This window comes from Monodelphis domestica, chromosome 2 (genome assembly GCF_027887165.1).
Source record: "Monodelphis domestica isolate mMonDom1 chromosome 2, mMonDom1.pri, whole genome shotgun sequence".
NCBI lineage: Eukaryota > Metazoa > Chordata > Mammalia > Didelphimorphia > Didelphidae > Monodelphis > Monodelphis domestica.
Window position 1 is genome coordinate 391173473 of NC_077228.1, and position 15478 is coordinate 391188950.

The following is a 15478-nucleotide window of genomic DNA, read 5'->3' on the forward strand; positions in this document are numbered from 1 at the left end:
AACATGTTTCCTTTTCCTGGCATTACTACAATTCCTTATTTTATACTATTCCATATTAGAGAGAATAAATTTCTTATTCTGTGTCCAATATTTTTTGCCACCTAGGTTTGAAAATCTCAGGAATAAAAAAATTAATTTTCTATATAGGAAAAACCCAATTACCACTTGCTATACATATCTGAACACAAAAACATTATTTTTTAAAATATAATGTCTAACTGTAGCAATAAATATGGAAATTTCCAATTAAAATTGAAATACATGTACACATATACTAAAATGAACAAAAAAACAGGTTAAAAAATAAGCTAATCTTAACCCAATAGCATTTTACATATTAGCAGCCCATTTTAAAATCTCATAGAGGGGGCACCTAGGTGCCTGAATGAATTGAGAGCCAGGCCTAGAGATGAGAGATCCTAGGTTCAAATCTGACCTCAGGCACTTCCTAGCTGTGTGACCCCTGGGCAAGTCACTTGACCCCCATTGCCTAACCTTTCCACTCTTCTGCCTTGGAACCAATACAAAATACTGATTCCAAGATGGTAGGTAAGAGTTTTAAAAAATAAATTAAAATAAAATCTCAAAGAAAGTACTAAAAATATAAAGTAAAAATTTGTATATATATACATATATACATACATGTATATATTTAATAAAAAAATGAATGCTAACACATCATGGGTAGTGGTCCACAAAAGACACACTTAAAACTTGAAAATGAAGTCATAATGTAACCAGTTGACAGCAGTAATAGTCTAATTTTGAATAGTAGTGTGCCAGGTTTCCATACCCTTTTCCATTTGTTTTTCTCAGGAAAGCTGGTAATGGATGCTATCTTCACAAGTAAGAGGATGGCATGTAGCATATTCAGGAAACTAAGATTTTACAAAACACAGTGGATGTTGCATGCCTTCAGGAGGCGAGATGGCATAAAACCTACAGAATCCCTAAGCATGAGAAGTCATAGTGGCTTAATACTACTTCATGGCAGGCCCATAAGGCAATTAAATCTTCTGCATGTTTGAGATTTCCTGACATCCACTGTAAGAACAAAAGGTTTGGAAAACTGGGTGATGAAAAAGGAAATCTGCCTTGAATGATAAAAATGCAGAATTACTTCAAGAGGGTATGATATCAATTATCATTATGAAGTATTTTCCAATATTCAATAAAGGAAAAATCTCAAGTAATAATTTATCCCCTTTAGATTTTTTCATTAGTTATTATTACTCCAGGAAAGAAAATGAACTGAATTTAGAGTTCATAATTAATTCTAGGAGAATATTGTTTGAGAGAAAAAAAAATCTTATTTTCCAGGTAACCCTTAAGTTTAGAAAACTATAGTGAATTTTATTGCTACAGTACTAAGGTCTGATTGTATCAGGATTGTTTTTTAAAGTGATAGTTTGTAAGCCAAAAATATTACCTGAATTCCGTAGAGCTACTGCACCTGCAGCTGTTGATGCTACTTGTGTGACCATCACTCCATATCCAAATTTTTTATGCCTACTAACCTAAAAATAGCAAGTATATAGGATGATTAAGATTAAAATTAAAATTAATATTAGTTGCCCATTGTTTATATATCTTTTATCTTAAACAAAGATTATCAATATAATCTACTACCAGAATTTAAGATTAATGAAAAAAGAAATACCATCAAAAAAAACTTTGTGCCTCCACCAGTACCTATCATTCAGAAAAAGACATTTGATAATTATTTGTTAAGTTTAAAGTTCTAAATGCAGATATAGGTACAAACAGCTAGAGATTAAAATTATTTTTAAAGTAACTCTAAAAGCAAGGAATAACTACTAAATCAGATATCACAAAAATTCATGAATGGATTTTAATGAATTAAAGTTTAAATATTTTTACCCATAGAAGCATATTAACTCATATCTTACATGTAACTCTAAAAATACTTAGATTTCTAAAATAGTAGAGATCATTTATTAATGATAAACAATGAGAATGATGACAGCAGAATGGTTATAAACAAAAACATGGATTGTATTCAGAATTGAAAGCCTAACAAGAGACCAAAAAATGGTCATATCTCCAGAAGAAAATTATTTAGCCTATTTACCTCCAACACATTTTAATATTATCTGCTATAGAGCATTAAAAGAATTTATATTGATGATAATATTTCTGTCATCAAGTTAACATTTTGTTAAGTGCATTCTTTGTAAAAATAGCTACTGTATAAAGCACTTTCGAAAGATTTTCTTTCAAAATGGTTTAATCTTTTTTATGTGTTAGTAAAAACCACAGTTATTTAGAGAATTCAACTAAAGAGGCAAATGTAGTCCTGAGATTTCAATTCAATGAACATTTATAAAGTATCTATCTATGCAAGTCTCTGTGATAGGCACTAGGGATTCAAAGATGTAATTTAAACAGACCAGGATAGGCCCTTAAAGAACTTAAAATACAGATAACTTATACAGATGTTTGATATTATATCAACAAAATACATAGCTTATTCATTGGATATTTCACAGATTATAAAGTGATCTTCTGATATATACAAAGTCATAAATTGTGTTCTCAACTTCCTAATTAGCTGCTACATGAAGATCAATGTTTAGGTTCTAATGTTATGAGTTCTCTAACTGAATTTTACATATTGTTAAAAATTTTCATCCATAAAAGATATTATTTCAAAGAATATTTTACCATTTCTACTACTACTACTAAAAATAATATATTTTGTCTGTGATAAATTTTAATTCATACCTGATGTTTTTTTGCATATCTGTTGAACATAAATGACACACAATCATTGATGGCACCTGTTTTCTGGAGAAGTAATAATCCTCTGGGAGTAGCAGCAAAATTTAGTAAGTCATCTAAAAGATTTTCTTCCCATGCCATGCTAAATCAAAATTTTAAACAAAACAGGAAGATTTTATTTAGGAAGAATAAAGATTTTTAAAAAGTAACATATCCTACCACTAGAGATTCTATTCTTTAAAAGTACATATTGGTAGCAGGGTTCCAGACCCAAGATGGCAGAGTAGAATAAGGGAACCTTGAAACCACCATGAGAATTCTCTCCAACCAATCTTAAATTAGCACCACAAAATGCATACAGAAGTAAAAGGACCAATAAGGAGACAGAGTGAAACAACTTTCAAGAAGAGAAAAACTTAAAAGGTAATCAAAGAACATCTGGGTCACTGGGGTGAAAAGAGAGCAGAGACAGCAAGAGGCTAGAATTTCAGCTATCAGCAGTCTCAGGAGGTAATCTAATCATCATTGGGAGGTGGCTCTCAAAGCTCCCAGTCAATAGGCCATCATACAATCTTGGAAGAGCTGAAACTGGCAGAAATCCAGAAATAAGGCTAGGGTATCAACAAGCAAAGAGTGAAGTTTATGAAGGTGCCCTAACCTTCCAGAGAACAGAGCCTACCTTTAAAAAGGAAAGGAAAATGAGAAAACATAAAACAAAAATAGAACACTAAACCATAGAGAATTTTTTTTGAAGACAAACAGCAAGGCACAGAAACAGAAGGAGACAGTGAAAGCAAAGTGAATACATGCAAAGTCCAAAAGAAAAATATGAATTGGACACATTCTAGAATACCTCAAAAGGATTTCAAAATTCAATTGAGGGAAGCAGAGAAAAAATGGGAAGAGAAATATAAGTAATACAAAAAGAAATGAATCAAATGAAAAAGAAAAAAAAGCTGAAAGAAAAAAAAATTCCTTAAAAAGCAGAATTGGACAACTAGAAACTAATGACTTCATGAGACATCAAGAAACAATAAAACAAAATCAAAAGAATTAAAAAAGAGAAAACAAGAAATATCTCACTGAAAAAAATTTACCTGAAAAATAGATCTAGGAAAGATGGGGGTGAGCTTTGGGTCTACCAACTGCCCCAAACTTGTATGTATTCCTAATCACAAGTCTAGGCTGGGACTCTTGGCCTTGCTATTTCCTCACACAGATCAGGCTATGTAGCAAGGACTGCCCTGGGCTGGAAATCTGGACCTCATTGCAGGTTTGCTTGTAACTTTAAGAGACGTTCACTGGGTTAGACCACTCTTGGCCCAGGGAGAGTCTCAGGGTCTAGATGTTGGCTTGAGCTCAGATTCAGAATCTGGCACAACAGATGTGAGGGAGAAGGGCTTGCTCTTGACTTGCTAAAGAAAGGGTTGGTCAAAGAACAAATTATAGAAACAATCATTAATTTTATTAATGAGAATGACAATGAGGAGAAAACATATCAAAATTTATGAGATATACCCAAAGCAGTATTTAGGAGGAAACATATCTCTAAATGCTTACATCAATAAAATAGAAAAAAATACAGATCAATAAATTGTGCATGCAACAAAAAAAACAAAAAACTAGAAAAAGAATAAACTCAAAATCCTCATTTAAAGACTAAATAGGAAATCCTAAAAATTAAAGGAGAAATTAATAGAATTGAAATTAAGAGAATGACTGATCTAATAAATAAGACTAGGGATTTGTTTTATGAAAAGAACAAATAAAGAATGTTGGTTAATTTGATTAAAAAAAGAAAAGAAGAAAATCAAATAATCAGTATAAAAAATGAAAAGGGTAAACTTACCAATCATCAAATAGGCAATTAAAGCTATCATTAAAAACTACTATATCCAATTATATGCTAATAAATCTGACAATGATAGTGAATGTTTACAAAAATACAAATTGCCCAGATTAGCAAAAGAAAAAAGAGAATCCTTAAATAATCCTATATCAGAAAAAGAAACTGAAAAAGCTATCAATGAACTTCTTAAGAAAAAATTCCCAGGGCAAGATATTCTCAAATGAATTCTATTGAACATTTAAAGAACAATTAACCCCAATACTATATAAACTATTTGGGAAAATAGGCAGAGAAGGAATCCTACCAAATTCTTTTTAGGAAACAAATATGGTACTGTTATAGAAGCCAGGAAAAATAAAAACAGGGGAAAATAATTTCATTAATGAATATAGATACTAGTAAGATACTAGTGAGGAGAATACAACACTATTTCACCAGAACATTCACTATGACCAGGTGGGACTTACACCAGGAATGCAAGGCAGGTTTAATATTAGGAAAACTATCAATATGACTGATCATATAAGTAACCAAACTAATAGAAATCACATGATTATCTCAATAGATGCAGAAAAAACCATCTACAAAATATAACATTCATTCCTATTAAAAACACTAAAAACCATAGGAATAAATGGGCCATTCCTTAAAATGATAAGTAGCATATACGTAAAACCATTAGCAAGTATCATCAGCAATAGGGATAAGTTAGAAACCTTTCCAATAAGATCAAGGGTGAAGCAAGGATGCCCATTACCACCACTATTAATTAATATTATATTAGAAATGCGAGCCTTTGCAATAAAGAAAGAAAAAGAAATTGAAGGAATTAAAGCAGGCAATAAGGAAAATAAACTATCACTTTTAACAAATGTATGATGGTATAAACTCAGAGAATCCTAGAGAATCAACTAGAGAATCAATTAAAAAAATTAGTTGAAATAATAATTTTAGTAAAGTTTCAGGGTACAAAATAAGTCCACATAAATCATCACCATTTTGATATATTACCACCAAAGTCCAGCAACAAGAGTTAGAAAGAGAAATTTCATTTAAAATCAGTCTAAACAATATAAAATACCTAGGAAGCTACTTGCCAAGGAAAGCACAGGAATTATATGAAGACAATTACAAAACACTTTTCACAAAAATAGTCAGATCTAAACAGTTGGGAAAATAATTGCTCATTGGTTGGCCAAGCTAATATAATAAAAATGACAATTCTACCTAATTTATTTATTCAGTGCTATACCAATCAAACTACCAAATAATTATTTTATAGAACTAGAAAAAATAATAACAAAATTCCTATGGAAGAACACAAAGTCAAGAATATCAAGGGAACTAGTGGAAAAAAAATATGAAGGAAGGTGGCCTATGAATACCAGATCTCAAACTGTACTATAAAGCAACAATCACCAAAACAATCTGGTCCTGACTAAGGAATAGAATGATAGATCAATAAAGTAGATTAGATATACAATATACAGGGGTAAATGCCTCAGCAGCCTAGGATTTGTTTGATAAACCCAAAGATCCCAATTTTTGAAATAAGAACTCATTCTTTAACAAAAACTGCTGGGAAAATTGGAAAACAGTATGGAAGATTCTAGGTATAGAACAATATCTCACACCTTATACCAAGATGTGGTCAAAATGGATATATGATTCAGAAATAAAGAGTAATATCATAACTAAATTAGGGGAACAAAGAATAGTTTACCTGATAGATCTCTGGAGAATGAAAGAATTTATGACAAAATAAGAGATAGAGATTATAAGATATAAAATAAATAAATTTGATTGTATTATTTAAAAAAGTTTTTGTATAAACACAATTAATGTAGCCACGATTAGAAGGGAAACAACAAATGAACAAATTCTTATAACAAATGTCTGATAATAAAGGTCTAACTTCTCAAATTTATAAAGACCTAAATCAAATATATAAGAATACAAGCCACTCCCTAAATAACAAATGGTCAAAGTATATGAACAAGCAATATTCAGATGAAGAAATCAAGGCCATCAATAATCATATGAAAAAATATTCAAAATCCCTCTTGATTAGAGAAATGAAAATTAAAATAACACTGAGGGACCACCTCACAATTATTACATTGGCCAATATGGCAGTGAAGGTAAGTGATAAATGTTGGGGGGATGTGGCAAAATTGGGACACTAACTCATTGTTGGTGGAGTTGTGAACTGATCTAAATATTCTGGAGGGCAATTTGGAACTATACCCAAAGGGTTATAAAACCGTGCACACCCTTTGATCCTGTAATACCAGTACAGAGTCTGTATCCTAAAGAGATAACAAAAAAAGAGGAAAAGACCTAGTCAAACATAAATATTTATAGTTCCTTTTTTTGTGGTGGCAAAAAATTAGAAATTGATGGGAGGTCCATCAATTGAGGAATGGCTGGACACATTGTGGTACATGTTCTGCTATAATAAATAATAGGCAAGAAGATTTAAGAAAAAGCTGGAAAGATCTGAGGGGAACTGATGCAGAGTGAAATAAGCTGAACTGGGAGATTACTGCACACAGTAACAGCAATATTATACAATGGATATCTGTGAAAACTTGACTACTCTTAGCAGTTTAGTGATCTGGAACAATCCTGAAAGACAAATGACAGGGAATACTATCCACCTCCAGAGAAAGAACTGTTAGAGCCATCTTTCACATCAATGTGTTTTTGGTTTTATTTTTGGGGTTTTGGTTATGTATGACTTTACTCTTACAATAATGACCAAAATAGAAGTGTGTTTTCAATGACAAAAAATGAAAAAAAAATCGCATATTGGTACAAAATTCTAGAAATACTATGAATATAAGAGACTTTTATGCTTAATGTTTTTTATTTTCATACCATTTAAACATTTTTTCCAAAATGATTCTAATGATAAGTGTGTTCATTTATATTTTCATAATATTTTAGTCTTATATACACTACTATTTTATTTCATTTAGTAGTTAACATTTAGATGGTACTAGTATTTTAAAATTATCTTATTTGAACTGCACAATAGCTCATGAAAGTAGGTGCTATTTTTATTTCCATTTTACAGATGAGGAACCTGAGGCAAATAGAGGTTATGTGATTTGCCTTAAACAGAGATAGTAAGTCTCTCATTCCCATTTTGAACTCCCATCTTCCTGACTGTAGGTGTGCTCTATCCATAGCCCCACCTTGTTTTATTATACTCCTGGTATGCCTAGATTCCAAAGTCTCACCTTTCCATTTATATTATATATACATATATATATATATGTATATATATATATATATATATATATATATTTATTTATTTTAATTAACCTTCTTTTAATGTTTCTAAAACATATATGCAATATATTTTATTTTCAAAAGCATTACATTTATTTTATTTAGGGAGTTTGAATTTTCTACGTAAGGGAACAATGACATACTAACAAGTATTTAGCCACAGATTACACATCATCTGACAGGGCCTGATTTGGAAACCATGTTTTCCAACTGAAATCAAAGAAGAGAAGCCTTTTCTTCACTGCAGGTGCTAAAAGAACCATCAATGCTAAGCAGCCCCAGTTGTCTTCATACATGGCATTCATGAGTTATAAATATCCATTTTTTATGTTTTTTGGTAAATTTTATGGTTGTATATAATATAATCTAATATAACTGTGAGTGCAAAAGAATGGAATTGTTTCTCAAGAACAGTTTCATATATCTCTCATGAAGGACATGGACTTGAACATGCTATTGTTGTTCAGTCATTTTCAGTTATGTCTGACACTTCATGCTCCCAGCTAAGATTTTCTTGGCAAAGATACTGGAGTTGTTTGTTATTTCCTTCTCCAAGTCATTTTACAAATGAGGGACTGAGGCAAAGAGAGTTAAATAACTTGCTGAGAGCCACACAGATTGTAAGTATCTAAGGTTTTATTTGATTTGTTGATTCCAGTCTTGGCACTCTATCCAATGCTCCACTTATCTGCCTTAGACTTGAATTATATTAATGAAAAAAGACCTACTAATAAGAACCATCTCCATTATGGGTTCTCTTTTGGCATAGCTAAACAGGAAGGCTGACTATTATAAAAGTAGAGTAAGTAATAGTTTCCTTCAATAAAAATGGAGTTGGGGGAAATAAACAAGTGATATAGACCAATTAAAAATTACCTCCTAAAAGTGTGGGACTTGGGGATGTCAACAAAAATAATCAGTGACTAGAGATTGTGACTATAATGAAATTACTTAACATGTAACAAGTAAAAACTAAAGAAATGGGACCAAACAAGATATGCATTATAATCTAGCTTATTTATGGTTGGCATTTTCATAGATGCAAGAGATTTTCTTATGCTAGTATGGTATATTTGTGGACAATATATGAATAGACTTTTATATGCTAGAATATAAAGGAATGGTTATCAAACTGAACTAAAATATATCTGCAGAGCTTCTAACAATGATTCTAATCCTACTCTATGCTTTGAAGCAGACAGTCTATTCTCCTGGGAAGAACTAGTTAGTTAAGTAAACAAATGCTTACTAAACACCTATTATGTGTCAGGTATGGTGTTAAGTGCTGGAGATACAAAGAAAGATAAAAATAGTCTATATTCTCAAGTTGCTTATTATCTAATGAGGAGAGGGGCTGATATCATGCAAACAACTTGTACAAGCAAGGTACATACAGGTTAATCTGGAGACAATCTCAGAAGGAGAGGTCTAGGATTAAAGGCAAAGAGAAAGTCTTTTTGAAGAATGTAGGAATCTATCTACAATTTCTCTTGTACAGAATCATAAGAGAGATAAAAGATTTTAACCAAAACAATCCTTATGAATCTTAAAAACAAATCTATAAATGTTGTGTGTCATTCTCAAGGTGATGAAAGTTGGAAGTCAGTCATTCAGTCCAACAGTCCCACTCCACTTGAATCCTTTGACAGTGTTTCTCTAAATATCTCAAGTAATGTAAAGTCAGTTACTAACAAGGCACATTGTGACTTTTTTTAAAAATTGAGTTTTTCTTACATGATCATGACCCTGCCCTCTGGAAAGATAAGCAACTCTTCTTCTTTCACATAGAAACCTTCCACACATTTTAAGATTTTTATCATGCAAATCTCTCACCCCTAACAATCTCTTCTCCAGGCTAATTATCTTCAGTTCCTTAAGTCATTCAACATATAAATTTACTTGGCAAACAAAAAATATAGAAATATATTTTTCAACCTCTTCAAGACACTCCATTTTTTTCTATACTCTTAAAATATATAGCCCAGAATAATAAAAGCAGAGATTACAGGGGCTTTATTTGTCAGCCAAGGTGACATATTAAACTTACAAAAAGTAAAAACCCTTAATCATTTTTAATTGCTATTAAATCAGGTCTCTCCATTCTAGTATTAGAGTTACATTTAGGGTTTAAACTGAATAAGAGAATTATAAAGTAATATTGTGGTCTCCAATTTAAAAATATTATAGTTTAAATCAAAATTACTTTTAGCAGCTTTATTTACAAAGAGGTGGAAAGAGGGAAAGTGAAAAAATATAGACAAAGAGACAGATTCTATTAAGCCTACCAGTCCTCCTGAAAAGCCAGGCTCAGCCCCAGCAGGAACTTTTCTAATTCCCTTGTCTCCACACAGATTTCCTCACTCCTGGTGGTGTCTTCAGCCAGAGTTCCACCAACACAGCCTCTTCGAAAGCCAAGGCAGGAATCTCAGACACTCACCCAGCAAGCTGACACAGGATCCAGGGAAAAGATCTCCTCTATGTCAAGGCAGGGATCTCAGCCACTCACTCCAATGGGAGTGGGTGTGGAGATGAATCTCCAGAAGGAATCTCTCTAGAAGCCAGGAAGGAAAGCCTCTAAGCCCATGCTGGTCTCTTTTTTTTTAATGCTCCTTTACTCCACATCACTTCCTATCATTCCCCCTTCTTCACAGAAACCAATGGCAGTCTTTCAATTTGCCCAAGGAAGGGGGGCAGTAGCTTTTGGAGGTATGAGCTTGCTCTAGTAAGTGACCTGGTGAATTCTCTTACTTAGTGTTAAGTAGGGGTATTTTAAGTTCTTGATTTGATTAGCTAAAAATAGACAAGGGGAGAGTTAATCCCATCTTCACACTATGCTTGGATCACTATAGATTTTTGGCCAAAGTATGGGTTTTTACCTTTGTCCTCATCAAAATTTAGCACATTAGCTTCAGTCTTTTGCTTCAGATTTTCAGGCACTTAAAAATAAAATTTTATTATTGTATTTTGTTTTACATCATCTATATTTCCCATAGTATATCTCCACCCACACCCTAAAGATCTAGGAAAACGAAGGCCAAAATAGTCTCTTCCCTCAAGGATCTAATTCACATTCTAATGGGAGAAAAAGCAAGTATGTAAATAAGCACATACAAGATAAACACAGAATAAATGAACATCACAGAAGGTGGCATTTGAGCTGAGTCTTGAATGAAGTCAGGAATTTTAAGAGGTAATGTTGAGATAAGAGATCATTCTAGAGATAAAGGCAATCAGGGCAAAAGTACAAAGAAAAGAAATGAAGTTTCACACATAAGAAATAGAAAGAAGGCCAAGTACAAATGGTTATAGAATCTTGGAGGAGAGTCAAGAATAAGAAGGAAAGGTAGGAAGAGGAAAGATTGTGGGGAGCTTTAAAGCACTCCCTCACAAAAAAAGAGATTCTTTATTTGATCCCAAAGGGAGAAGGAGTCACTAGTTATTGAATGTGAGAGTGACATAGTGAGATCTTCCCTGAACTTGGACAGCTGAGTAAAGGATAGGAAGAAACTTGAGGCATAAGAACAATTAGTGGAATACTGCAATAGTATAGGTAAAAAGAGAAAAGGGCCTAGCTAGAATGATTCTGTGAATGGAGAAACGACATAATGGGGAAAATGTTGTAAAGGTAGAAGTGATAAGATTCAGCAAAAGACTGGATATGTGAGAGGCCTGAGAGTGACAGAAAGGATGGCAACTGGAGTGACTGTGATAATTAAAAAGAGAAATGAAAATAAAAATATAGGAAAACTAAAAATATATTAAAAAAGAAGGAAATGATTGATAGTGTTCCAAGTCATGACTGCCATATCTGTGAGGAAATTGCAGAAAATGTCTTCTAAAATATCTTATTTGAGGCCAAGGTAAGCCATCTTAATTCTGTAGAATTCAGTTTTGTTTTATTGTTGCTATTCTTTCCATCTCCATTGCTGTAATTATTGCATGTACTGTTTTCCTTTGATTCTGCCATCCAATATATCAGCTATCCATAAAAATGTTATCCATTCCACAGATATGATAATGTGTTTTCTAGGTAATCATCAAAGTTACTGATAAAAATGTTAAAACTTCACAGGGGCTAAAATAAAGCTAAGCCCTTTGGTGAATAAAAACTCTCTAAACTGTCATCAATCAATCACAGTAAATTATTAAAAAAATCTAGAGCAAATTAGCAAATAAGTTAATTAAAAATCCTTAGTCAAAGAGTATAGTTTTCTTGAAGACATTGTGAGGATTAAAGCAACAACAAAAACATAATATTATCACATATCTTTAGTTTTCAAAGCATTATTTCTCATGATCTAAAATCTTTCATGAAAAAGTCAGAATGGGCATTACTATCTCAATTTTGCAAATTAAGACCCACAGATTTAAAAGATCTGTTTGTTTGTCTCAAGTTACATGATAAGAAGAGAGTTGGTAGTTCAAGGGCAGGCATCTTTCCACTACATTATGTGGGAACAGTACTTGAAGAAACAGGGAATCAGCCAGTCTCCAACTTATAAACAGGAATGTGCTGCAAGATAACTTATTGACAAATATTTGTTACTTATGTAATTTGTACTATTTTAAATTTATATATACATTAATCTAATTACATTATTCCTTCAATCAGTGCATCTCACAAACTATCAATCTATCTCATGTTGCAATTTTGTCCATGTGCTTCCAAAGATCCTCTGTTGAAGACCTACTGGATTTACCAGAGGCTTTCCTCCAATTCTTTTGTATGTTTCAAGGGTACCAGTGAAGTACTTAGGTTTTTAGTCTCTTAGTCCTTACTCTTAGAAATATTAAGTGAGGGAGATGCCTGCTTGACAGACAGTTTGACAACTATCATGGAGAATTTCTAGAGCAGACTATTAAATCTGGTAGCTCTTCTATGCCAACTGCAAAGATATTCTCCTTCCTTCTGCAGTAAGTTCAATGCTTGGTTCATAGTCATTCTCTCCACTATAACTCTTGCCCACATAATAGGGGACTTCTACATATGTATTGATAGATACTTCCTCAAATACCCTAACTTTTCATCAATTTCCATGAACTTTTCCTTCAATCTACCTCACTTAAATACTTAGTTATATCTTTGATATTGATATCACTCTAAATATCTTTACCTGACTACAATCTTTTATACTCATCTATGTGCCATTTTCCTAAGCTTAATTACTCCCTAAAACTGTTCTTCATCCCCACCAAAATAATTATTTTTTCCATTCCTCTATTCTTTCCCAGGCTAACATTCCAACATGGGCTATATTTTTCTTCTTTCCTTATCTTTAGTCCATAGTGAATTCAATTCTATATGACTGTCTACTTTCATATACCTTACCTCTTTATCTTATTACCAATCATACCTTTTGAAACACGACCTTTAGATAACTCCCACCATCCACTCCCTTTGCCTCCTATCATGTGCTACTGAATGGAGCTGGAGAAGAAATCATGAAATTGTGCTGACTAAAGCTGTTACTAATATCACTACAAGAAAGGAATCATTCTATTCATCTAACTTATTGCACCCTTCACAATGGCTCTTCCAAAATTTCTCACCTCTCTTTATGTCTCTCATAAAACTCCTATCTCCCTACTCCCACCACTAGCTAAGTGAATATCTTGCCATATATGTCACTGAAAAACTGAAGCCATTTTCAGATGGGCTGCCTCTTTTGCTTTCTTCCTCACCTAACATTCTCAGATATTGTCCCTTGATATCTCTTCCTTCATATCATATGCAATGAAGATAAGAACTTTTCCCTGGCCCAAGCAGCTCCCCATATACATATACATGTAAAGGTTAAAACAGGGCTTTTGACAAAATAAGAGAGCAGCTTTTAATAATTTAGGTTTTAATGAGAAACAAAGTAAGGAGAGCAGTTTAATAAAAAACTTTAAGAAAGAAGTATGGATAGAAAGATAGAAAAGAGGAAAGCAAGATTACTAATCTTATACTCTATAAATATACCTAAAATTCCTAATAACTACCTCTAACTATCTTCTGAAGACAGTTTCTTCCTGCCTGGAAAACACCAGGCCTATCTAACCTACGCTGTCTATAAATGATTCACTAACTACTGAACTCCCTAAAATAATATAAAGTCACCACTCACTCTCTCCTTTCATCAGTTTTCTACAGCAGCCAAACTGTCAGTAGCCAACTGACAGCAAATCCTTGCCTATGAGACAGACCTCCTGCTTTCTAGAGATCCCAGAGGCAAAAAGCCCTCTAAAGGCTAAAGCCAAAAACCATCTCAGTAAACTCAGGCCCACCTTTCAATTCCAGCAACTAAATGCCAAACCACACTCCCAGCAACCAACCCCCAACAACCAACTCTCACCGAATGGCCAACTTCTCCACAACTGCCAGTCCCAACTGTCAGCAGCTGAGGTGAAATGTGTCCAAGGGCAGCACTGAAGGGTAAGGAATAATAGCAGCCCTAAGAAAATATTAATAAATGACCAAGTTCAGATGAAAGCAGTATCTATACGGTTCTGATCAAAGAAGTAGAGTGGGATGATGTCAATTTCAGATCCTAGTCAAGTCTAAACTCTGAAGGGGATTAAAAATGACAGGTATCAACCTCCAGGAAGTGATGCAGAGCGAGAGGAGCAGAACCAGGAGAACATTGTACACAGAGACTAATACACTGTGGTATAATCGAACGTAATGGACTTCTCCATTAGTGGCGGTGTAATGTCCCTGAACAACTTGCAGGGATCCAGGAGAAAAAAACACTATTCATAAGCAAAGGATAAACTATGGGAGTGGAAACACCGAGGAAAAGCAACTGCCTGACTACAGCGGTTGAGGGGACATGACAGAGGAGAGACTCTAAATGAACACTCTAATGCAAATACTAACAACATGGCAATGGGTTCGAATCAAGACATAAGTGATACCCAGTGGAATCATGCGTCAGCTACTGGGGGGGGGGGGGGAAATGATCTTTGTCTTTAATGAATAATGCTTGGAAACGATCAAATAAAATATTATAAAATTAAAAAAATCAAGGTATTGATACAACTAACTAATAAAATGACAGGTATCACAAACACTAGGAAGCCTATCACTTTTAAAATGCAGAGCTTTCTAGTTGGCTAATAGTTAAGTCCAACTATAATCTAATAGAATTTAGCTGGAAGTAATTCGATAAGTACTTTACTCAGACACAAACTCAGGTCGAGAATTTACAGAGCTCTGAAAAGGAGGGCAGAAACCAGACTTTGACCTAAATCAGGCCAGTCTGTGAAAAAATGAAAACTTAAAGATCTCCAGACTGTACTGTACCAAAGATTTTTGGAATACAACACTCAACAGTCATAAGAAAGCATTAGAATGACCAGAACAATGGACATAAATCCAATCCAGGTATTCACATCAGAAATAAGATCCAAACCTAACATAAAGTCTAGTCATAAAGTTAGATGGAAGAAAATAAAAAAGACCAACTGCTCCTCAGGAAAAAAAAAATCCCACAATAAAGAACTATTAAATAGACTGGGAGTATGATAAAGACATAATCACAGAAAACAAGAGAAGCCCAAAATATCTACAAGCAAAGTCTGAAAGAAAAACATAGTTGAATACAATGT

At 33.2% G+C, this 15478-nt stretch overlaps 1 protein-coding gene across 6 annotated transcripts in view; it reads right to left on the reverse strand.

The window, feature by feature from the left end:
- Positions 1-15478, reverse strand: part of TBC1D32 (TBC1 domain family member 32) — a 246750-nt gene that overhangs the window by 141658 nt on the left and 89614 nt on the right. For all 6 annotated transcript variants that reach the window (XR_001627115.2, XM_007484498.3, XM_001379912.5 and 3 more), the window contains 2 exons: positions 2746-2884; positions 1430-1517 (listed from right to left, as the gene is read on the reverse strand). Coding sequence is in view for 5 of the 6 variants with exons in the window: in XM_007484498.3 (XP_007484560.1) it covers positions 1430-1517; positions 2746-2884 (227 nt within the window). In the remaining variant the exon portion in view is untranslated. The remainder of the gene's footprint in view (positions 1-1429; positions 1518-2745; positions 2885-15478) is intronic.